The sequence below is a fragment of the Cuculus canorus genome, chromosome Z (genome assembly GCF_017976375.1).
Source record: "Cuculus canorus isolate bCucCan1 chromosome Z, bCucCan1.pri, whole genome shotgun sequence".
In the NCBI taxonomy this organism is placed as follows: domain Eukaryota; kingdom Metazoa; phylum Chordata; class Aves; order Cuculiformes; family Cuculidae; genus Cuculus; species Cuculus canorus.
The window spans coordinates 63,424,970-63,449,850 of record NC_071441.1 but is presented as its reverse complement, the minus strand read 5'-3'; the positions used below and the strand labels follow the sequence as shown (position 1 = coordinate 63,449,850).

Below are 24,881 nucleotides of genomic sequence, written 5' to 3'. Positions count from 1 at the left end.
AAAGTCAAGGATAAATTTTTAATGCCAGACACTGCAGTGACTCTGCAAAGGGTGTTTGTTTTTTTAACACACGTTTCTGCTCTTGAAGTGACTGTGTAACAAAGCTTGATGACTCAGTGAGGCAGCTGTAGCCAAAAAAAATGCTTATCATGTCCAACAAAAGGCAGAGGTGTCCAAGAAGAGGAAGAGGAGACACAAAGGTGAGATTGCATGACATCCATAATCCTACAATTAGCCTCTCCTCACTGGGTCAGCATCTGAGGTGAATTACAACACCCTCCAGTGGCTTGCAGTGTGTTGCCTGCCAACAGCTCCTAGAAGCCATTCTAGTTATCTCAAACCAGTGCTGCTGATGTTCTTTCCTCAGGCCACATGCCTTCTCCCAGCCAAAAGGAGCAAGAGATGGAACCAGTCCAACTCCACCAGTGGCACTAACAAGGGCAGATCTGCAGGACTGACAGAGCTTTGCACTGTAGAACAGAAACCGAACCATTGACTTCTGAAGATATCTGTCTTCAGACAATACATTTCTCATTCTGAAGATGAAAGGGCTGCTGAGGTGCCATTGATTGTTTTGGAAATTATTTTCACCAAAGAATGCTGGTACCTCTCCCAGTCTGAATTAGTAACCCGCCAGGACTGGAGCTGGGAGCATTCCCCTAATAACAGCACAATGATATTACTTCTTATTTCACTTATGCTACAAATCACACAGCTTGATAGCTCAGAAAAGAAAAGTGGCTGGTATCCATATTTCATTTTAGTTTGGATGAAGACATCCACTTCTTCTGATTTGTAAGTGCAATAGTAAGTATGAATGCTCTGAGAAAAGTCACATTGGTCACTCAGTACATGACAGCCAGCTCTAGGGCTTGAGCCTGAAGGTGAAAATATACATGACATACGGTTTCTTTCATGATATCAGGAAATCTGTACTGCTGGTTAACAACTTGTACTGAATTTTGCCACTCCTTTTGAATAACCTTACTGAATATGGAACAAAACACTTTAGAGTAAGTAAAATAATAATAAAAAATGTTCTCTGATGTACCTTGTTAAAGTGAGTATTAATTCATTCACATGTTTAACTGATACCCTGATGCATTTTGTTATTCTGCTCCATAACATAATAACATTTTTTCAAACAGCACATTCAAACACCTTCCCCACTGCTTTCTTATATAATACCTACCCTTCTTGCTCTCACTGGCACTGTGTTGTGGTTACATTTGGCATAAAGGGCAGAATGGTACTTTATTCCAGCCATCTGACAACGCATGCTTGTTTTGGCAGGACATAAAAATACATTTTCTTTTATCAAGTTCATGACAAAGATGTGCTGCCGTAACTTCTAACATTTTTGGGATGATCACTTTATTGAGCTGAGGATAAATCACGTGGTCAGTATCATTATTAAGCAAGAAATGCTCCAAGAATAGGGCCCTTCTGGGGTGTTTTCTAAAATCAGCCAGTCCCTGCTTCTACCTCATGGCTGAATCTCTTAACATCGGAATATTGCACTTGTAGCAGTCACAGCCTTCATGAGTTGCACTGTCCGTCAAGGACTCCCACTGGAGCTCTGAGTGGGAACTATTCAGTCAGTGGATAATCTTGAGCCAAAGATGTACAAGGACACAAAAAAACCCAACTCAAAACCAACAAACCCAAAGGAGCTACTTGTTTTCTCTGGTTAGTCAAGTTCTGCTGGAGATCCTTACAGTAACTGGACAAACCTTCAATAGAGGAAAAACAAAATTTTCAAAGAATTAATTTTCATGATCAACATCATTCTGTCTTTGCATCCACTAAGAGTCAATGAATTACCCCCCATTGAAACTGTAGTTTCCTGAAAGTTATCTTAAGTTTCAGTTTATGAAATGGTAGATAAATATATTCACTGAGCAAGGGACATGTAGCCAAACGTTCCTGCGGACAAGGGAGCTCCTGATATTACACCATGCCCCATCCCTGGAAGTGTTCAAGGCCAGGTTGGATGGGGTCTTGAACAGCCTGATCCACTAGGAGGTGTCATGCCTGTGGCAGTGGGACTGGAATTGGATGTGCTTTAAGGCCCCTTCCAACCAAAACTATTTTATGATTCTATGATACCATCCCTCCCAACCTCACAGATCTGTTGAAAAGCAAGATCACAAGATGGATCCTTCTGAGATACTCTCTTGGGGATCTCTGCAGCGAAAGATCTCTGCGGCTTCTTTCTGTCCTTTGCTGCATAGAAAAAGCCAAACACATATGTAAAATGGGAAACATAAGAAGAAGGTACAACTTGTCTCAGAGGTCCAGATGGCTAAATGTGAAAAAGCTGTGAAAGGAGTGGGGCTGAAGAACATCCCATGTTTAACCAACAGAGGTGAAGCCAGCACAGCGATTCAGAAAGCAACCTGGAAATTCCTCACATGGGTTCTCCTACACCCAACAAAGCACAGAATCTGGAGAACTAAGTTGATAGTTGACATTACTCTCAAGTATTCTTATGACATCCCTCTCAGACTGTGGTTTCAAGGTGGCACTTGAATGACAGAAATTAGAAGGCATTTTTGCTATCGCTGGACTAGAAGACCACCATATTTGATCTTACACTACAGTAGCAACTGCTGATTTTACTCTGGAGGATTTTGGATCGTGTGATTTGATGACATACTGCAATTTTGATGCCCATGGCTCTCCAGCTGGAATTTATTTCTCTCATGGTTTGCATGAAAGGTAAGGTTACATGTGTATGTACTCACGCACACACAAACACACACACGCATACATTGTGAGCATGTATGCATATGCATGCATGCGTGTTACATCCGCTTCACATTGCAGGTTTCGGTTTACAGGACCGCTGGTGGACGATCAGTCTGTCTGGAAGAAAAGTACGCCCACAAACATCACATGGAACTAGCTGGTTCTGGGCGCTGATCCAGGCAGCCTCATTTAAAGAATCAAGATCATAGAAATCTTTGGCTGGAAAATTAAAAAAAGAAAGTATCAGCTTTCATTCTGGAGACCCACATTCAACTCTTTACGGAAAATATTTTCAGGAAATACCTGTTGACTGAGCCTTTCAGTTTAACCAAACCATATTGCTTTTTCAAATGAAAAAGAAAGAAAAGAAATAAGAAAAAGAGTAAAAAATATATAAAAAAGACTCTGTTTTTTGTCCCAGGGGTTGAATTAAATTAACTTAAAACTGAATCATTTTGTATTGTATGAGACTACAGAGAAAACATCATGCTGTGCGTTATGATATACATTCTCAGCTAATTATTAACATCTTTGCATACATACTATTATCAGCAAATTTCACTTCTTGGCTTTACTTCAAGTTCTCTTTAATGAGCATGTGTTATCTGACCATGGCAATCAGCAGGAGCATATCGTACTCGAGCATATGCTCTTTGTACTGCTCTGGACAAGGGGCCCAGTTTTCTTTCTGTTAAAGTCTGCGCAGGTTTTGCCAACAAGTAGAGTAAAGCTTAGGTAAGCCTAAAACCTTACAGACAAAACCTACAGTTCTTTTAAGCCACAACTTCCAGTGAAGTCATTGCAGTGATGCATCTAGTATCATCTAAACACTAATCCACTCTTGCCCTCAGTTATTTTCCACTGTGGGAAGAGAGACTGCTCTGAAAGTTCACAAGCATCTTCAAACACTCACCTCAGATGTGTTTCAAGATTTTATTTGACTGCATAAAAAATTGTCTGTTTTCATCTTGAAATGGACTTTCACATAGTGTTGTTTCAAAATGGTTTCCAAAAAGGCCAGGTAGCTTGATACCTGGATTTAGATCTTAAGAGTCTTCATTCCAAGCACATGCAGAAAAAAAATCTACATGTTCAATTTCAGTATCTATTTGCTTTATCTTTCTCAAAAGGTATGACTACAGAAAAAAACTAAACAATTGATTTTGTCTTCAACATGTTAGCATCCAACAATTTTTAAAAGAAAAAGATTTGTGCATTTAAAAATATTCCGTGGTTTCTGTCATTGGCACATGATAGAGCTCTTCATTAAGGACCCGTACAGTTTTAATATGATTCATATCCAATGGTTCACATAACCACAATAAGCCTTAGATCTCTTAATATGCCTGTTCCTAATGTTCTTTTTGTTAGAAGAGCAACCAAGTAGTGTTTCTCTTCTTGGCTGAGACAAATATCCCCTTTGCTTGCAGGAAATGAATGTGTATTTTCTGTACTTTGGAAAGTTTATTGAATATAAAAAAAAAAAAAAAAGAGAGAGATGACTTTCTCCTTGCAGGCATGTGTTAGGCATTCCACAAACAAAACACTGTGTAATCAGGGCAGTGGTTGTCTTCCCATGACACTTGAGTTTTCAGAAAAAGATTTATGTAAGTTATAAAAAAAAAATTATGTAAGCAGTTAATATTTCTGAGCTTTTTTTGAACATTGGCTGCTCCACTCAATAACAGGAGTAAACTCTCCTCTCTAAGTTGAGAAAGTGTGAGACATGCAGTACGTCTATGCGGTCCCAAGGTCAGTTACAGCATTTACCAGAAGACAGAGAGTAAGTCTTACGGAACAAGAACACTGAGATTATTTTCTTGAGGCCAGGAGCACGAGGCAACTGCAGGGAGAACAACAATTTTAGCTCAAGCTACAGAACTGATCAGAGTTGCATCAGCAGGCATTTAGGGACAGATGCTGGAAGCAGGTCAGTGTCCCCTGGGGAACTGTGGGCACACAACACCTCATAAGAGATGTGTGGCGCCTGATATGACTCATTGCATAAATGAGACAACTTTCTGATTCATATCTGGGAGCCTTCTGCTGGATTGTTCTCTAAAAGAGTGGTTGTCTTTCCGCTTCCACTCCTTCAAAATAAGAATAGTGTATTTCAAAATAACCTGATTTGTCCTTTTGCATTTTCCTCTTTCAGATGGAATTCTCATTTTCTCCATATTTTTTTTTTTACCACACAACGTGTAGTAATTAAAAAAAGCTTAAGAAAAAGAGCAAATACAATGAAAATGTCTTTTGAACGTATCTTTTACAACAGATTCAATTCTGCTACTTAGCATTTGTCAACCAAGTCCTGATTAGATATTATTTGAGCTGCAATTGTTATTATTTTAAACAGCTGGTTAGTATTCTCAGTGATCTTGTTCCCTTCTGTGAGTGTCTTCTGGGTACATATTTCTTTGTACTGCTGTAAACTGATCTAGTGCATGACTCTTTCACAGTGAGCTGTAGGAGAATTTGCTTTTCCAGACATCAGAGATGGATGTGGGAAATGTTGGGGGAAAAAAAAAAAAAAAATATATATATATAAGGGTGGGTGAATTAACTGCCTGTGAGCAAGCTGTTCAAAGGTGACCCAAATTAGCTCACACCAACAGCAGGAAATCCAGCTGAAATTGTGAAATAACTTTATGTGGGAATGGGGAAGTCCTAGGAGCAGCTTCCAGGTAAAGCACAGGTAAGATTTCCTTTTGGTCCTACAGTGAGTACACATCCCTGGGGTATGCATGGAAGCCCATATATATATATGCTCTGTTGGGTGCTGGGGGTAATCAGTTTTCACTTATTTGAAGAAGTGAGATTTAGGTATCTTAGAAAACACAACCCACAGCACAAACAAACATAATTGGCAGAAATAAAATTTTTATACTACATATTTTTTTGACTGTGTTTATATTATAATGTCTCACAAAGAAAGCTTCTAAGCCTCATAAATAAAAGGATGTCCATTGGATGTTCATTGTAGAAGATATTGCATTTTCATCTGTATTTTAATAAAAACCTGAATGTATGTTATATGTTATAGGTAGATTTTTAAAATACTCCATTTTCTACCAGTCATGATGCACCTAGTATTGTATGACTTATTTTACAACAGCACTACTATTTTCGAGGCCATTGACAGTTTACAACTGCTAAGTGCTAGTGTCAGGCTTTTTTATAACCAGTGCTATAGGTATAAAACCTAGCTGAAGTATCTATCCGTATGTTGCTTGAAGGGTATTTTATTTTATTGACTGTATATGTCGAGTCCTCATATTATTCTTGGATGCTTTTGCTCTTTTTAAAATATGCTTTTTCTACAGCCTTGGAAGTAGTCAATAGGTGCTGATGTAGCTGCGAAACACATTGCAAATCTTTTTGTGTTTCAGTTCAGAACATACTGGCACATAAAGAAGACTGTCACAGGAAGCATGTCCAACAAGGCAATGACTGCTTACTTCTAATAGATGCAGCACAAAAGGAGAACAGGATACTTACTAGAAAGCTTAAAACAAGCCATGATAGCTACCTTCTCTTCAGAGTAAAGCAGAGAAAGAATTACTTGCAAACTGCTAAGCTACTGCTTGAAACTGGTTTTTTTTTCTTCCTCCCACTTTCTCTGATTTCCTCATTGGGTCTGTAGCTTACCTTGTATGGAAATGACTTCAGGCTTTTTGGGCTCTGGCCTTCTCAAGTGTTTGGCTAGCATATTATTTTCCCGGTGCCATTTTTTCAGGCATTGTGGCTCATGGATACTGATAGACTTTGTTCCATACTCACGGCCACATATGTAGCAAATCACTGTGAGTGGCCGTCTTACCGCTGGTGCCTGCAAAAATAATCACAGTGAAGAAGAATAAATATCATTTTAACATTACTTTTGAATCAGAGCAACTTGGGATGAAAATAGTCATGTAGATTAAGAAACCAATTCATATCTGTGAAATCAGTGTAACTGTTTCTGGATTCAGTGTTGAAGGTTGTAAGAGGCGCTGGCTTATTAACTGGCCACCTAGAACAGGTAGGCTCCACCGGCAGATACAGGGCTGACAATTCATGTGTGTTACCTAACTAATATTTAGATATGTAGGTTTTAGCTCTTTTATTTTCACACCATCATGTTCATGGAAGAAACAACTCCTCTGCTTGATCAGGTTGCTGCAGCACAGTGTCCATCTTAAAAGTTGAAGCCCTTTTTTGTCTACCAAATAGAGTTAGCATGGAAAGCAGCAAAAAAACTTCCTCAGATGAACTGCTGATATCTAGTGCAGCAGCAGAATGACTCCAACTCCAGACAGAATACAGTTAAAGTTCTGTGTCCAGTCTTACCATGTCTCTTAAGCTGGACAGTGAGGTCAACAGTCTCAAGCGTGTGATTGTGATCCCTAACTTCACATTACCTCTGCCACAGATCAGTTAGCTGGTGGAATTCTTGGCCTTGAAGGATTAAAACTGATCCAGGATATTTCAGGATAGGGGGGCAAAAAAAAAAAAAAAAAAAAATTGCTCATTTATCCTCAAGCCCTCTGTGTGAACTTTGCCAGTGACTGCAGTGAGGGCAGAACTGGGCTCTAAGCAAGTCATTGTTTCTGCACTGCAGATCTGCTTTTGTTTGCAGAGAAAAACAGCTCAACAGTAGAAAAATACCCTTCAACACCAAACCCCACAAATACATATTCTAAGCTTGAAAAATGTATAATTACTGTGGCATTGTGTATTATGGACTTGACTGTGTCCTTAGGCACATCCTGGGCTAGGCATGGTGTCAGTGCCAGCTGGGCTCCAGGATTAGTATAAAAACGTACTGTAGAGACAGCAATTTGAGTCACACTGATGGGTCTCATAGCTGCCAGCATTTCCTGCACTCCTGACCGCACAATACCAGTAAAAGACAAGACCTCCTAAAGGTAGAGGCACAGCCATGCCAGACCAAACATGGGACTCAAACAAGAGAGGTGGGGATTTCATTCTTTCCTCTACTGCTGTGTAAGATAAAGCATAACCTGTTCCAGTATTTATGACTCTCTCTGTCAGCCCATCAGCATACTAAAGAAATTCTGGGCGGCTCTTCTTACATTTGTGCTACAGTCTGAAAATGTCATTACCGAAAAATCTGCATAAGCTTTCTTTCCTGTATCACACATGTAAACTCAATTACATGAAGAAATACTACTCTAAAAGTGTGGGTTTTGTTGGGAAAAGTTGGACTTCTGGAACATTCTCCCAATTCATTGAAATATAACATCCAAAGACAGTCATTCCAAGGACATATTCATCCTCTTAATTTTCAAATGGAATTTCCTTAGCCATTATTGGTAGCAATTTATGTATACATATACACACACACACATATATAACCTTTTTTTCCTATTCATAGCTGAATATAGCAACAGCTGTTTTAAGAATGCTCTCTATTTTTTCGTTATCATTTTTTGCCTACTTCCTTACTTCAGCTTTTGAGCTAGACCTTGTCTGATTTGGAGATAAGATTCTGGGTCCCACAGTAAAGTCTTTTGAAAGCAGTAGATGTTGCTTCCTATGCTCTGGAGAGCTTTAGATAAGGATACTGTAATGTTAACTCTTGAGGTCAGAGGACTCATTTTGCTATGCATGCTTGTACGGGTATGCTTAGAGCATTTTAGAAACAGTTTTCTGAAAAAAATGCTAAGTGTAAAAACACTGGGAACATATTTTCCTCTCTAGTTTGCATTAGCCAGGTTCTTGCCATCCAGTAAAATATATTATTTATTGGCTGAAAACTAAGAAAAAGCAAGTTAATTTACATTTGCTTTCTAGGGACTCTTTACACTACCAGAATGGGAAAAAATAATCCTAGTACACATGGAAATCATGCTTATTTGCCTGCGCTGTCACAAACATTTGCACAGTATTCGACAGTATAATGAAAAAAAAAAAATGTATAGCTTCAAGGAAACTTAAGGTTCTGATCAGAGATAGGTGAAAAATTATTCAAAATTAAATACTCCTAATAAATTTTACAGAGGAACGGAAATAGCCTTGTTAAAATCAAGTAGGTTTATTAGCTTTGAAATATTTCCCTAGTGAATGGAGGCAACTATTCATCTCTGACTGCTTCATTCAAATCTATTACACTTGTTCTAGAGTCATTGTAATATTCTACTATAGAACAGCTGCCAGAGGCCTGCAAGACAAAAGATACTGATCTTCATCTCATACAATCTCAATACATTTTCACAGTTCTGAGATGGACTTTTTGGTAGACTCACCGGGAAACCTATAGATTGAGTAAGCAGTGCTGTGATCCCTCCGGATCCTGGCAGAGCATTTATAGGTGGGGTTTGTGTTGCAACACAGCAAAACCATGTCCATACCTAAAGAGGATTCTGCTTTCTAAGTTATGAATTGGGATTGATTCATACTAAATCCTATTTGGTGGGAAAAACATTTAGAAAATCCGTTCAAGTAGAAATGTCTCTGTTTTGTAACTTCTGCAATTAAAAACTGTACAGAAACAACAGCAGAGACCAGAATTAATTAAAAGGAATCTGATCACTTTAAGGATGGAATTTTTTGTCCAGAAATGTAGCAAGTTTGAACCATCACCACACATCTAACTACATACACAAATGCTTCTTTACAAATACACACGTTAAAAAGCTGAAAAATAAAACCTGAAGGAGAATATCCTTTCAATTGGTAGGAACAGCTCTTTTGTTGCTTAACTGTGGAATCTGAGGTATGACAAGATTTTTTTTGAATTTCTACAGATGATGATATTTATCCTTCATTTCTTTTTCTCTTCAGAGTTTGCCTATTCCAAATTTCACATCTGGCGGCCGGCAGTTGAAACTAAACTATTTTTGGAATCACCACAGTTTTCCAACCCAAACTACTCACAAGCCAGTGGCTAGGCTGTCTGCTCACTGCTTTGTTTTTCACTTTTAAAAAGGGTTGTAGGGAAGGTCTGTTCCTGAGGATATGTGTTGTTATAAAAATACCTGCAAATACCTAACAGTGCAGTTAGGCTTTCCTCTGGTGTCTCAGTATTTTCTTTTTTCTCCAAAGCTGCTAAGCGTGTCTGCATGACCATGAATGAAGTTATTTAGCTCACAGGGCTACGCAACTATGTATTTTCAATAGACTTGACATTACTCGAGGTTAGCCCCAGGCTGCTGTTATGGTGTTACATGAGGTCAAATCCTCCCATACTGCACAAAGCTTTTAATTTCTTCTTAAGTACACACAATAAAACTGACTCCCAAACTCTCCTCCACAAATATTTATCATCCAGGACTGCACAACCCTCTGCCTTTCTTATTTGTTTAATTATCTATGTGTTTTTATGGGAGAAGGGGAAATCTCCTGCTCTAGGCCAAAGCTAGAGGTTCAGGAGAAGGAGATTGGTACAAACACTTAGCAATGGCATTGTGTTGTATGAAAGCAGCCCTTTCCACACCTTCCCCTCTGCAAGTAAGAGGCATTTTGCATAAGGTGAGGCTTATAATATGTGGTGTGGCTCTCACAACCATCCAAAGGTGCATTTCTCAGCCTTCTGGAGTGCTCTCAGCCACTGCCTCAACGCAACAGCAGACAGGATCGCTCATACACCTGTCTTCGAATTCCTTGAACAGAAAGGTAATTCTGCCAGATGATGCAGGTAATTACAAATTATACTCCACTGTAAGCACTAGAATAACCCATTTTACTCCTGATGTCCTATCTTTTAAAAGAAATACATCAATATAAGGAGCATGGCATTTGTGTAAAAGCAGAAAGGCGGGAAGCTCAGTCATTCCCAATGATAATAAGTCTCATTCAAACCATCCATTCACTGCCCCTCCTCATATAACTTTCAATATTTGCAAAAATATTTGTCAGTATTCCCCAAAGATGATGTTCAGAATTGCCGCAGCTGGGGCAAACAAGGTTTAGCATTGACCTCCCACCTTCATTAGAATTACACAGACTCTGAAGGACTGACTAGATGGCATTAAGCTATATCAAGCTACAACATTTTGCTGCTGCATAAGTTTTCAAGACTTAAGCTGCATTAAAATGCATTACAATACAGTATAGGAAGCTAGCCGAAATCTTATTTTAGGTAGTTAACTGGATAAGAAGAAGACAGCAGATGGCAGCACCAGATGCTAGTGACATGTTTGATAGGATTTTAGGATCAGTGTTATCTTTGTCAAAAAGTCTATAATGCAAATACCCACAGAAGGTTATTAATATTCACTTACATGTTGCAGACATTTTGGTCTATGTAAGCATAAACCCCATACTCTCCTTCAGTGCAAGTTTGAGTCTCAGTAGATCCAGACATGACTTCCATTGTCTGGGGTATTACAGCAGAATCCAAAACAGAATTTCTGAGCTGATGTGGTCCTTGAGAGACTCTTAAGTGTAGACTGTTGTTTGCTTTACACAGCCAGACATGATTAACTCAGATGTCTTCTTGCTTTCTGACAGTGAGAACAGTTAGTGTAACAGATGTCTTCTGGAGGTTGTTGAGTCTCCAGCTCTAAAGGTGTTTGCTACCAGACTAAGTGTTTGTCAAAAATGATACTGGTCTGGTTGATCCTGCACTTGCTAAGGCACAGAGAGCTCCAGGACAGAGCCACACAGGCAAAAGTGCTTGCAGTTGTAAAGTTAACATGTCCTTCCCATGGCATATCAGCAAATCTATCATTTATTTATTTTAAAAATGAGAAAAATTCAGCTTTTTAATTTAGGACTTCTTTGAGTGCATAAATTAATTTGACATTACAGTTTTTAAATACACTTATTTAAGGCTGGATTTTTTTTCAGTTATTCCTTCGCACAGATATTTTGCTGAATCAGGACGTTAAACAGGTACTTAAGTAATTCACTGTCACAGTGAGTAGGTCTGTTAAGTGAGACATAGAGTGTCCCAAATGCTTTCCTGCCAGGGCCAAGGCAGACTGCCATTTCACTCTAATACTGGTATTTTTTAATGGAATTAATAAGTAGGTGGTAAGGTCAACTAAATTGAAACAATATGTTGGAAGAAGATGAAGACTGTAGATGAAACCCAGACCCTGCCCCTGCTGGTAGCAAATCTGCAGTGCTCATTCAAGCTAAGTGCTTTTCAACTTCCTTCCACGTGTGGATTTTCAAATCTTTCAACTGGAGATAGAGACCCTCACACAGAGAATGTAAACCTATAGAAAAAAGGTTTCCTCTGACCACTTCTTAGAAGCAGTTTGCTAGTTCTGAACAGCTCCTAGTATCACAGGATATTTCTTTCACTCTTTCCACGCCTATCTCTGCCTTTAATGTGTACCTCCATACCAAGGACATCTCTAAAAACAGTAAAATAAAGGACCTGAGAAAGGCGTTCCTGAATGTCATCATAAATAATAAAGTGCTCTAGGGACAATTACAAACCATAAGCACAGCCTCATTAGTTCTGCTGCAAGTCATAAACTGTAAGTGCTTGGAAGTAAATGAGGAAACCTGTTGTTCACACAGAAGGAAGAATAGATTTGAATATATTTCTTTCTGGCTCTGCGGAGCTCACAGAAGTAAAAAGTGGTAATAATGTTGTTGTTCAACAAGTCAGCAGATGTGCCTAAATCCACACGGGGAGTAGATATGTTGTGCAAGAGGGCAACATTTTTACAGAGTCACTCTCAATGCCAAACCACACTCTAAAATTGGGATTTTTAAAGACATTGTAACTACGGACTGCCCTGCCTTTTTTTTTTTTTTATTATTTAAAAAAATACAGAATTATCTGTGATAGACAAAAATCTCACACTTATGTCTTTCACTGAACTTAGAGCAACACCAGTTCTTCATCAAATGGTGCAACGTAGCGTAGCAAAACAACATCTCCTTTTCAGTTGTTTGCGGGTTATTTCAAATTTACTGATAAAAGACCTGAGGAGTGGACCTAATTTGCCAGTGTCTATCAGTTATTGGATTTGAATAGCATAATATAAAAATTCCTCACATTGGCTTTATTCTCACATTTGTTACAACAATGCTATTATCTCCATTTTATTCAGCTGCTGGAAAACTGAAATACAGCATTCTTTGACTCTTAAAACATATTTAGAAATAATCTGGATAGCATTGTGTTCCTTTGCTGACTGAGAAAGCTAAATCCCAGTTTCAAAAGTAATGTAGGCCATTAGGAGTCCAAACTCCATTGAAAAAAAACAAAAAATAAGAAGCCTTTTATTTTAGACACTGAGCCTAAATATAGATATCTATCTTTTTACAAAACTCCTGGCCAAAAGACAGCTTGTGCAGAAACAAATACTCAAAAAGTATGCAATTTTCCAAAACTTTGTGTAGCTTTTGGATAATGTGAATCAGCTTCTTTATTCTTGGATCCTGAATCAAATTCAGTGGAAATAAATGTGCAGTCTTATTTATTTTGTTGTTGTTATACGAGTTGCCACCTTTGAACATGCAGTCCTCAGTAAATTCATGTTCCATGCCAAGGTTAAGAATAATGGTAAAAATTTAAAACCACAGGTGTGCTTACAGGATAATGAAACATTGGATTTCATGTTAACTAAATAAAAATACTTAATACCTGTTAAAATATATAGCATTCAAAGCTTGCCTAAGCCGCTCAACAGAATCTCCTAGGGAACTGTAGCACACAATGTTCACTTTTGGGGCATAACTCTCACAAGACCACAGAGTATGAATCACAGAATCACAGAATCACCAGGTTGGAAAGGACCCACTGGATCATCGAGTCCAACCATTCCTAACACTCCCTAAACCATGTCCCTAAGCACTTCATCCACCCTTTCCTTAAACACCTCCAGGGAAGGCGACTCGACCACCTCTCTGGGCAGCCTGTTCCAGTGCCCAATGACTCTCTCTGTGAAGAATTTTTGTCTGATATCCAACCTGAACCTCCCCTGACGGAGCTTCAGGCCATTCCCTCTTGTCCTGTCCCCTGTCACTTGGGAGAAGAGGCCAGCTCCCTCCTCTCCACAACCTCCTTTTAGGCAGTTGTAGAGAGTAATAAGGTCTCCCCTCAGCCTCCTCTTCTCCAGGCTAACAACCCCAGCTCTCTCAGCCGCTCCTCGTAAGACTTGTTCTCCAGCCCCTTCACCAGCTTTGTTGCTCTTCCCTGGACACGCTCCAGAGCCTCAACATCCTTCTTGTGGTGAGGGGTCCAGAACTGAACACAGTATTCGAGGTGCGGTCTCACCAGTGCCGAGTACAGAGGGAGAATAACCTCCCTGGACCTGCTGGTGACCCCATTTCTGATACAAGCCAAGATTCCATTGGCCGCCTTGGCCACCTGGGCACACTGCTGGCTCATGTTCAGTCGGCTGTCAGCCAGCAGCCCCAGGTCCTTCTCTTCCATGCAGCTCTCCAGCCACTCTTCCCCCAGTCTGTAGCACTGCATAGGGTTGTTGTGCCCCAAGTGCAGGACCCGGCATTTGGCCTTGTTAAACCTCATGCCATTGGTCTCGGTCCAGCCTGTTCAGATCCTTTTGCAGAGCATCCCTACCCTCCAGCAGATCGACACTTCCTCCCAGCTTAGTGTCATCTGCAAACTTGCTGAGGGTGCACTCGATGCCTTCATCCAGGTCATTGATAAAGACATTGAACAGGGCTGGACCCAGTACTGAGCCCTGGGGAACTCCACTTGTAACTGGCCTCCAGCTGGAGTTAACTCCATTTACTACCACTCTCTGGGCCCGGCCATCCAACCAGTTTTCAACCCAGGAGAGTGTGCGCCTGTCCAGGCCAGAGGCTGACAGTTACTGAAGCAGAATGCTGTGAGAAACTGTGTCAAAGGCTTTACTGAAGTCCAAGAAGACTACATCCACAGCCTTTCCCCCATCCAGTAGTCATGTGATTTTGTCATAGAAGGTGATCCGGTTAGTTTGGCAAGATCTGCCCTTTGTAAACCCATGTTGACTGGGCCTGATCACCCGGTTTCTTGCATGTGCTTCATGATAGCACTCAAGATTACCTGTTCCATGACTTTCCCTGGCACTGAGGTCAGACTGACAGGCCTGTAGTTCCCCGGATCCTCTCTGCAACCCTTCTTGTAGATGGGCACAACATTAACCAGCCTCCAGTCTAGTGGAACTTCCCCAGTCAGCCAGGACCTCTGGAAGATGATGGATAGGGGTTTGGAAAGGACATCCGCCAGCTCCTTCAATACTCTTGGGTGGATCCCATCCGGCCCCATAGACTTGTGGGAGTCTAGCTGGGCAAGCAAGTCTCTAACCGCCTCCTCTTGGATCATGGGAGCCTCAATCTGCCCCCTCTAACTCTTGGATTTGTAAACAGAAGGAACAACTTTCTTTGCTATTAAAGACTGAGGTGAAGAAGGCATTAAGTACCTCAGCCTTGTCCTTATCCCCTGTCACTGTTGTTCCTTCTGCATCCAATAGGGACTGGATATTCTCCCTCGTCCTCCTTTTCCTGTTAATGTATTTGTAGAAAGACTTTTTGTTGTCTTTCACAGACTTAGCCAATTTGATTTCTAGTTGGGCCTTGACCCTCCTGAATTTTTCCCTGCATGATCTCACTTCCTCCCTGTAGTCCACCCAAGATGCCTGTCCTTGCCTCCAAAGCACATAGAGCTTCTTCTTATTATTGACACATCTTGAGATCTCCCTGCTCCACCAAGCTGGCTTTTCCCCCTGCCGTCTCCTTTTCCGGAACACAGGGATGGCCTGCTCTTGAGCTACTAGGATTTTATTTTTCAAGAGCGCCCAGCCCTCGTGGACCCCCTTGCCCTGAAGGACTGTTTCCCACGGGACTTTGCTAACCAACCTTCTGAACAGGCCAAAGTCTGCCCTCTGGAAGTTTAATGTGATAGTTTTGTTAGTCCCCTTCTTTATCCCACCTAGAACTGAAAACCCTATCATCTCATGATCGCTTAGTCCCAGGCGTCCTCCAACCGTCAAATCCCCAACAGACCTTCTCTATTCGCAAACAGCAGGTCTAGGAAGGCACCCTCCCTTGTTGGTTCACTAACCAGTTGTGCGAGGAAGTTGTCTTCGATGCACTCCAGGAACCTCCTAGACTGTTTCCTTTCTGCTGTATTGTACTCCCAGCAGACATCCGGAAAATTAAAGTCACCCACAAGGACAAGAGGCAGAGATTTAGAGACTATCCCCAGCTGTTTATAGAAGAGCTCATCAGTTGCTTCTTCTTGGCTGGGTGGTCTGTAACAGACTCCTATCACAAGGTCCGCCTTCTTGTGGGGTCCTCTGATTTTAACCCATAGGCATTCAGTCCCATCCTCACCGTAATCCAATTCAAGAGTATCAAAACACTCTTTAACATAGAGTGCTACCCCGCCTCCTTTCCTACCCTTCCTGTCCCACCTGAAGAGTTTATATCCCAACATAGCTGTACTCCAGTTATGTGAGTCATTCTACCACGTTTCTGTGATGGCAATGGCATTGTAGTCACCTTGCCCTACCATAGCTTCCAGCTCATCCTTCTTATTGCCCATGCTGCTTGCATTGGTGTATATGCACTTCAGTTGGGCTGATGAACCTTCATCCCTCATAAAGGGAAGTGAGTTCATTCTCGATTGACTGGTCCTTGGAATAACTAATTCCACAGACCCAGTTTCATCCTTACTGTCCCCACCTGTACTCGCCCTCACTTGCCCTGTGGTGGTGTACTGGTGGTCCTCTCCAGCACACCATTTCTCAGTCGCCGGTGTCCCACTTCCAGGCTCATTCCCAACTAGCCTGGTCTCCTCCCCTTCCCCCTTCACATCTAGTTTAAAGCTTTATTTAAGAGCCTAACTAGATTTTTAGAGATAACTTTAGTCCCCCTTGGAGACAAGCATGACCCATCCCTAGTAAGAAAACCTGGGGGTGGGTGGGTCACCCCATGATCAAAGAAGCCAAAGCCTCTCTCCTCACACCAGGCTCGGAGCCAGGCATTAATCAGCTGTTTGTCCCTGACCTCCTGTTCCATATTCTTTAGTATTGGGATAGAACTAAACACCACTTGTGCTCCAGAGCCCTCCATCATCCTCCCTAAAGCCCTGAAGTCTCTTTTGATGGGTTTCAGCTTTCTGCGCTGTAAGTCATCATTGCCTATTTGAAATACTAGCAGGGGATAGTAATCTGTTTCCTTCACCAAGGAAGGGAGTTTTCTATTGATGTCCCTCACTGATGCCCCTGGCAAGCAGCAGACCTCCCTGTGGAGAGGGTCCGGTCTGCAGATGGGTCCCTCCACTCCGTTTAGAAGGGAATCCCCTAAGACGATCACTCTCCTCTTTTTCTTGACAGAGGATGTTTTTAGGGCCTTCTGAGGACGCTGGAGCCTAGGGAATGTTTCTAGGCTGTGGGGACCATCTCCTTCTTCCTGGGGAATAGGTTCCACCTGCAGCGCTTCATATTTATTTCTGAGGGCTATCTGGGGGTTAGTTGCCCGGGTGGGGGGGAGCAGGTTTCCTGCGCCGGACAGGAACTTGCTGCCATCCCCCATCTCTTGTTCCCCCTGCCTCACAGATTGTAGGATCGAGCTGCTCCGCCGCATTGGCTCCAGCAGCCTGCTGGGTTTGTGCGAGGGCACTGCTCCAAAGATCTATGTCCCTCTCACATTCCCTGATAGCCCTTAATCTGTTCACCTCCTCCCTCAGCTCTGCCACCATGTGAAGGAGTTCTCCGACTCGTGCACAGCTCCCACAAGTGTAGCCGGTATCAGAGGCACGGGCTGCTGTGGGAGGGGGGCACTGCCTACAGCCCAGGGTCTGCGTGGTTGCATGGACCCACTGAGGCTCTGTCTGGGTGGCAACATCCATCCTGTTCGCTGCTGCTCCCGGAGCAGTTTTAATCTTCTTCCTGGTAGCCACCATGGTCAGCTGCCCCGTCTGATCCATCACCAGCCTCTCCCTGAGCCCTTCCTGCTCGAACTGCCGCTCAAACTGCCCCTTTGTAATAACGTGCCTCGCTCCTCTTCGCCGCGTCCCAGTCGCCGTGCTCCCAAGAGACCGTTTAAATCTCCCGCGGTATCCGCCGGGACCGCCCCCTCCCGTCAGGCACCGCGCGGAACCGTCCACTGCCGCGTGTCAAGAGACGAGCGCCGCCCGCTCCGCTGCCGCTTGGGTTTTCCTAGGGTTTTCCCGTCTCAGGGAAGTGCCCTACCACCTCAGATGGCCAACTGAGAACCCAACTATTCCCTTTCAATGGGAAAATCAAAAGAAATGGGAAGCAGTTTCCCTTAAACACACAGTGTTCCCCTTTTCCCTTACATACCAGTTAGCAGAAAAATACTTGCGTGGAGGTAAAAGATCCTTCTGAAGGAAAGTGATTTTAAATCTGATGGGAAGACAGTCTGCTTTGGAGTGCCTAGCATCCAAATGCATCCACACACTTTCATATAGCACATGCTTAGCAATTTACCTTATCTGAGACGGCTGGTGCAGCCTCGTGCTTTCCTTGACGGGCCTTAGATGGATCAGCACATGTTGAACCAGATCCAGAGCTTGGGCCTTTATGAGTGTTATGAGGGGCAGAGCTTGACAGCCCCACACCGTTGCTATCTTTTCTGCAACTTCTTTGGTGCACAATGAGACGGTCAGGAAGGAAGGTCCGTCCACAGTTTCCACAGGGCACAAGCTGGGCTTGAGCACTATGATAGGCTGCCTCATTTTCAGATGTAAGTGTACAGGAATCACCAGTGAGGATCTCAGGTTTCCTGGGCTCCGCTCTTCTGAGCTGCCTTGGTAGCTGATTGTTTTCAATATGCCACTTCTTTAGGCACTGGGGTTCATGTATAGAGATAGAATGTGACCCAAAGTTTCTGCCACAGATATAGCATATCCTGAAGCCAGGTCTTCTTGGTGGGATGACTGGCCGATTTAGCGGTGACTGAGACATGTTTGAAGAATCTGACCGTTTTGATATTATTGCAGTGCCTGGTCGCCTTATCTGGGGTACAGCTTCTGGATGTACCACTTCTGGCAAAATTTGGGGAAGATCTGATTCATTAGATGGTGAAACCTGCTCTGAAGGCAATGTGCTAGAGATAATAGCAGAGGACTTTCCAGCAGGCTGCAGTACACTACTGGATTTGTTCATGCTGTTTTTCTTGACATTGGTTTCCATGAAGGATACAACATTCAAGAAACTTCTCTCTCTCCTACACAAAAAGGGCTTGGGAAAGTCTGTTATTTAGCGTGATACTCCAACTTCTTAATTCAGTTCTATGGCCCGAATTTCAAAGCCAGAAAACTGCACCTCGTGGCCAGTTCAGTAGGGAAAAAGAGTTTCTGTTTCTTTTGGTTTTATGTGTTCCTGAAACAAATTAAATCAGTAGATATTAATAAGTACTATTTCTTTTATGAAGGTTACCAACCCGTGTTTTTTCACAAGATCATTTACCTTAGTCTTTGTTATATTTTTAAATAGCAGACAAATAATGTCAAAAATATCCTACCCCTCATGACCAGCTGAACAATGTAGATCTGAAATTCTAGTCTCAGAGGGTGTAAAGTTACGAAGGATATGAAAGAAGATGGGTTTGCACAAACTGAAGCTGCTGAAATGCATATGGTTTCGAGTATATTCAATATGCGTTATTTTCAGTTATTGACAGAACTGGTACTTCTGACCGTCTTTAATTTCTAAGCCACTTATGTTGATAGTTAAAAATAATTTCCATGTATCAAAAAAAAATGAAAATAAGTGCCTTAGTAAAGGCATGTTACTGTCCAATATCCGAAGGGACAGTCAGCAAGGAAAGTATTCCCAGCCTGTAGTCTTAAAGAAATTATTGGGCCCCTCCACTCAGCACTTGTGAGGTGCTTTCTCAGATTCTCAAATTAATCTTTCTTCTTCTAATTCTGGAGAGATAACAATAAAATGGAGCAAGTTCATTAATAACGGCTGCTAAGATGCTTTTGGGAGTACCGGCCAGATGATGGGAAGCTCAGGGCACTCTGTTTAGTTTCAAAAAGATAGTGCTAAACATATTTCAGTTTTTTTATTTGCAGTCTATCGCTGTATACAGACAACTTTGTGTTTTATTGCTGAAATGTTAATTTCTCAGAGACAATTGTTTGTGCTGGTCCTCCAAGGATCAGAAAATAAAATTCAGAGTGTATGTTACAGTAGAGGCTTTTGTTTTATTGCAAGAATACAAAACAACTAGCAGGGAGCTTCAGTCATAAGCAAGCAAAAAGTTGCATGGACAGGTGCCTGCCAAAGACAGCAAAGTCACTTTTGTCTACTTTATCTATAACAGAAGAAACAATTGATTATTACTTGTTTTGCCATCAAGGACAGGGTCAAAGCATAATGGCCACTGGTCTGGGGTTGACAGCTCTTCCTTTGACTTAAGACTCACCTCACCCTTTCTGAATATTCCAAATACTCTTTCAACTCTCCCAGATTTTTAGGGGTTCCTAACTCCCAAACTAGCCTACCCAGAGAACACACTGATCCACCTCAGGGCACTTTCTCTGCTGCCACCAATCGGCCTAGATCTGCCTTAATGTCTTTTTTTGTCTTTTGACTTTGCTGCCACTTAACAGCCCTTTCACCCATATCACTCCCACCTCTGAAACCAGGGGATGAATTTTACTGCACCCAAGAGCAAGTAAACCTTTTTGTCCTTAACCTTGAGGTGACAAAGTTTAACTTTGCCTGTGCCACTGAGAAGCACTGAGCTAACTGTAGTCTTTCATAAATATTCTAGGTGCTGTGTTCAGGACATGGGCAACCATGAAAAAACAAGTTATCACAATATTCACGATTAGTCATCCTTTTGCCAGGGACACAAAGATGTTTATGTTGCGGCATTCACATTGCTTGCTTAAATATTCACAAAGTTGCATACTCCAGTTGCATGTTTTGACACTCATTTTACAAGGTCTACTGTGAAGCTCAGATTTGTTTGTATGCAAATCGGAAGATGTGAAGACCGTCACAGCCAATCTGTGATTTGTACTGGAACAAATCTCTGTGAACAAGTATGTTGCAGTTAGCTGTTAAAAATAAAATTCTTGAGGGACTTTATTGTAAGCACTCAAAGTAAATGCCTTCTGTAAAACCCTACTAGATAACTGCGGCCTGTGGAAAAAGACAGTAAAGTACAAGGCCGTAGCATCCTCTCATGTCTGAAGCTATCAGATAAGCACATGATGTATATTAAAGGATATACAGAACGGTAGCACTGGAATTTTTGTGTCAAAAAAACTTCATTTTTGCCTGACTCCTACACAATGTATATTTCTGAAATATCTAGTGGAAAAGCATAGCACAAAACAACAAAGAAAGAAAGCTGGAAAGCAGCAATTAGTAATACTTGGGCAGCTAGCTGGCTTCAAAATGGTGCTCATGTAAAAGAAATAATTTTTACCTCCACCAGCAATGTTCCCTTAATGCAAAAAAACTTTGCTAGCTCTATAGAAAGTATTACAAATGATATTTGTACGACAAATGCCAAAGCCTTGTTTTCCTTTTAGAAAGCTTAAATTTTCTGATCTTAACTTTACAGACGGCTGATCACTATGTACCGCAACTTTCCACTGCAAGAGTTTGCCCATTTCAACCAGGTCGTTGATGTGATTCAGTTAGGCAAATGGTTAAACAGTATGTGAAATTTAAATTTTCAAACTAGCATTGAGGCTAGGCTACTGTAAGGCTCTTTCAAAAACTGGGAGAGTTTCCAAGAAGGGCGTCTTGTTGGATGAATCCAAGTTGGGAAGTAGCCAAGCTCTTTAGGAGGATGAAGGGAATGGAGAGCCAGGGAATCATTAAAGGGTCATGAAAGCAAGGGATTTAAGGGTTATTGGAGGGTCACAGGAAAGGAGCATCAGAAAGTTCAGTGCCATTTCATGGAACTTCTGAACTTTGCAAAGTCCTATTTATGTCCTGTTTATTGATTTATGTCAGAACGATACTTTCTGCTACCTGAGAGATTCTTAAAGCAACAGGGGACATCAAACTGCCTGCCTCATGAAGAATGTTAGGTGACTAAATCGGTTACAATTACGGATGAATCACTCATCAAAAGATGCTATAAACAACCTATTAACAATCTAACCTATTGTTGGATTTCCAAGCTTGCTATTGTAAATACTTCATGAGAGAATTATGCTTCCTTGTGGGGATTACACCATTTGGTCTACATTTATTCCTGCCAAGTTGATTGTTATTATTTGGAAACTTCCTATAAATTCAGTCTGAAATGAAAACACATATAAGCAGTTCAGATCCTTTCTCAAGCTCAGTGCTGGAGATGTGGAAGTAAAAATCAGTGCTGGGATGAAGCACTTCTTTTCAAAATATAAAAATGTCTTAATTTTTATTTTAAATATGTTGCAACATGGTGTGTAATAATCTGGGAAGGCATGGCTGATCATTGCATATAGCTGCTGGAAAATATTCCTCTCCTCTGCAGTTATGCTGAGTACAAAATCTAAAAAACAATCATCTTGTGAACTGCAGCATCAGGACACATGCAGCTAATAGGCGAGTTCAATGTAATTAAAAGCAAGTGAAATACTATGGCTAGTTCAGCATGAGGCTGAGAGCTTTGTCTTACCCAAAAGAGAACAGAATAAAAGTGCAAATAGCTTGGTACATCTCCTATCTTCTGGTCCTGAAAAGGGAACTGGAACCCTTGCACACTGCTCTCTAATCTTACCTTAACCAGAAACTACAACAACAGATTGTCCAGGCTTCTCCTAGTAATGCTACTTTCTCTAAGATGCCATGTGTGATTCAACCTACATAGGCAAGTGGAAACTTCTTCTCTGAAATGGCCTTCTTTATGCCTTCTTTCATGTCAGTGTTGGAACTTGGAAGCAAAGTTGACACATACGTTTCCTATTTCCTGTATGCAGCCTGTTTATGAAAAGTGACCCTCTCTGTTTTTCATCTCTTGATTCTCTCATGTAAACAATTCCTAAAAACCCACTATAAGGTCATTTTATAAGCTTGGATTCCTTGACTGCATTGAACAAAACATACTCTTGCTAGCTGGGGGATTGGCTGTTTCCAATGCATTCCCAACCCTACTGCTTTTGACTTAGGTAGAATTCCACATAGAGATCTCCCAGTTGAATAAAACAGAGTTTACCTTGTGGAAGAACACATATTGCATGAAGGCTGCTGCTGCCAGGACACAACCATGCTTGTTCAATGAACAAAATACAGGAACAGTTGTGACAATTTGGGGAATCTGTTTATGTACAGTTTATGAATGCTGACTGACAGCACAGCCTCTTCATGTGCAGCTGTTTCAGACCGTAAACTGCATGTAACCTATATGGCTGGCTTACTGTGGCTGTTCCCACTGCCAGCAAAGAAAGGGACAAGATAAATTCTTGCACCAGGAGCTAAAACAAATGTCACAGAGCTTTCAAGCTTAGTCATCTCAAAGAAATACCCCTTGGACATACTTCACTCCCTCTAAAGGCAAAGCCAATTTTCCCATCTGGATTTAGGAGTGAGGAGCATAAACAAGCAAAATAAATAGTGGGAAAAACTGATTCCTTTACTATTTTGAAAACAGTGCTTTATAAAGCTGTGAGAGGGATTTATATGAAGTACTTGCTTGAGGTGGCAGTGGCTGACATCCAGGAGGCTCTTTGGAGAGGTCATTATAATTGCAGAGTGCTTACAAAATCAGCACTCACATAACAGAGTTGTAAGATTGTCTGTGTGGGTTGTTCTGTGGAAGTACCACAAGAATACATCAAAAACAGAGGGAAACACATGGCTCCAATAGGAGACATCCAAATACAACAGACAGGTGGAAGTCCAACTACAGATCAGGTTGTCGATGTCAAAAAAAAAAAAAAAAAAAAAAATTTAGCCTGCCAGAAGATACTGGTTACTCCAGTGTCTCAGATTCAAGGGTTCCTCATGGTGTAAACCCTTATTTATGTGAACCCCCACTTCACTATGAGAAGCTTTCCCTTTGTATTTAATGCTACACTTGATGTTGTACATCCATTCTGCCTGTTCATCACTCAGTGCTTGAAGTCATAACAAAAACTATGCTATCACAAAAAGTTCATGTGGGTCATTTAGTAAAGATGATTCATGTAAATTGGACTAAATGTACAAGTATTATCAAAGAAAAGTTATCTCAGTTGTAATACCTAACTTTACTGTTACATGAACCACAAATTTCTCAAATAGCTTTACACAAGAAGCAACAACTTCTTGCACTACAATAGTACCCAGAGATGCTGGTTTCTCAATCTGGACTGGGCTGTGTAAATGACTAAGAAGAACAACTCAGTCTAAGAGGACAAAAGCTACAGAACGAGACAGATGAAGTGATCTACTGAGCATAACACAGCAAGTCAGAAAGAGAAGGGCATCTTCTAGCTCCCCAGTACTAAATCAGTCTGGTCATGGGATTTTCTAAGGCAGATCCCTAACTTTACAGTCAAAGTAAGAGTTCTTTTTCTCACTTGTACTGGGTTTTTTGTTATATTTTTACGTATAAAAGAGGTGTCAGAAAGAACCAAACTGACATCCTGTGTTGAGTGCCAGCAAGCCTTGCTTCAGGCTCTTTCCAGATAAAATGTTTGCTGTGAGGCTTCCCACTATTCTTTAAGGGAAAGCAAATGAAATGAAATCAACATCTTAAGCTGTATTTTCTCTGGTGCTAAATGTTGTTTTCTACTGCTCAATTATAAATCATTTTATAAATCTGCTAAGACAAAGTACTCAAACATAAGTTGGACAAAAATATTGGACAATTTGTAGTATCTTACAGTTGGATCTGTTTTCCACTGAAAGATAAAAGGAAAAACCATTCTTATGTTTCCAACAATATTTTTAGCAAATTAACCACACATTAAAACTCTCATATTTTTCCAGCTCAGCACTGCATTTTTACCACAGTTCCTGGCTGGAGGAGTCTTCTTTGATTAGTCTTAGAGACTAATCTTTTCCATTGGTCCTGTGAAATGACTAACCTATTATTTCAATAAACTTAAATGAAGACCACTGAGATGTAGGAAACTCATAGTTTTCTATATCAGGATGCTTTGTCTTTACATGACTGAGCACAAAACATATTCTTATGCATCCTCCTATCTTGAGAAATGATTTGCAAGCCCTGAACACATAAATATTGGCAAGTACCCTCACTTCTGGCAGCTTTAAGACTTTGTAAGTCTGTAAAATTTAACATCACAG

At 41.2% G+C, this 24,881-nt stretch overlaps 1 protein-coding gene across 1 annotated transcript; it reads right to left on the bottom strand.

Annotated features, from left to right (window-relative positions):
* Nucleotides 1–748: 748 nt before the first annotated feature.
* On the bottom strand, nucleotides 749–18,945 carry LOC104061077 (zinc finger protein 474). The gene is made up of 3 exons (XM_054054773.1): nucleotides 18,120–18,945; nucleotides 6,400–6,580; nucleotides 749–2,970 (listed from the first exon to the last, which is right to left on the bottom strand). Exons 1-3 carry the CDS (start codon nucleotides 18,822–18,824, stop codon nucleotides 2,819–2,821), a joined length of 1,038 nt encoding a protein of 345 aa, XP_053910748.1. The 5' UTR covers nucleotides 18,825–18,945; the 3' UTR covers nucleotides 749–2,818.
* Between the last annotated feature and the right edge of the window lie 5,936 nt (nucleotides 18,946–24,881).

Coding starts and splice junctions, on each gene's coding strand:
- LOC104061077 (XM_054054773.1), bottom strand. CDS start 18,824: ATGGAAACCAATGTCAAGAAAAACAGCATGAACAAATCCAGTAGTGTA. Junction 6,581..18,119: donor CACCAGCCGTCTCAGATAAG/GTAAATTGCTAA, acceptor TTATTTTTGCAG/GCACCAGCGGTAAGACGGCC. Junction 2,971..6,399: donor TGAAGTCATTTCCATACAAG/GTAAGCTACAGA, acceptor TTAATTTTCCAG/CCAAAGATTTCTATGATCTT.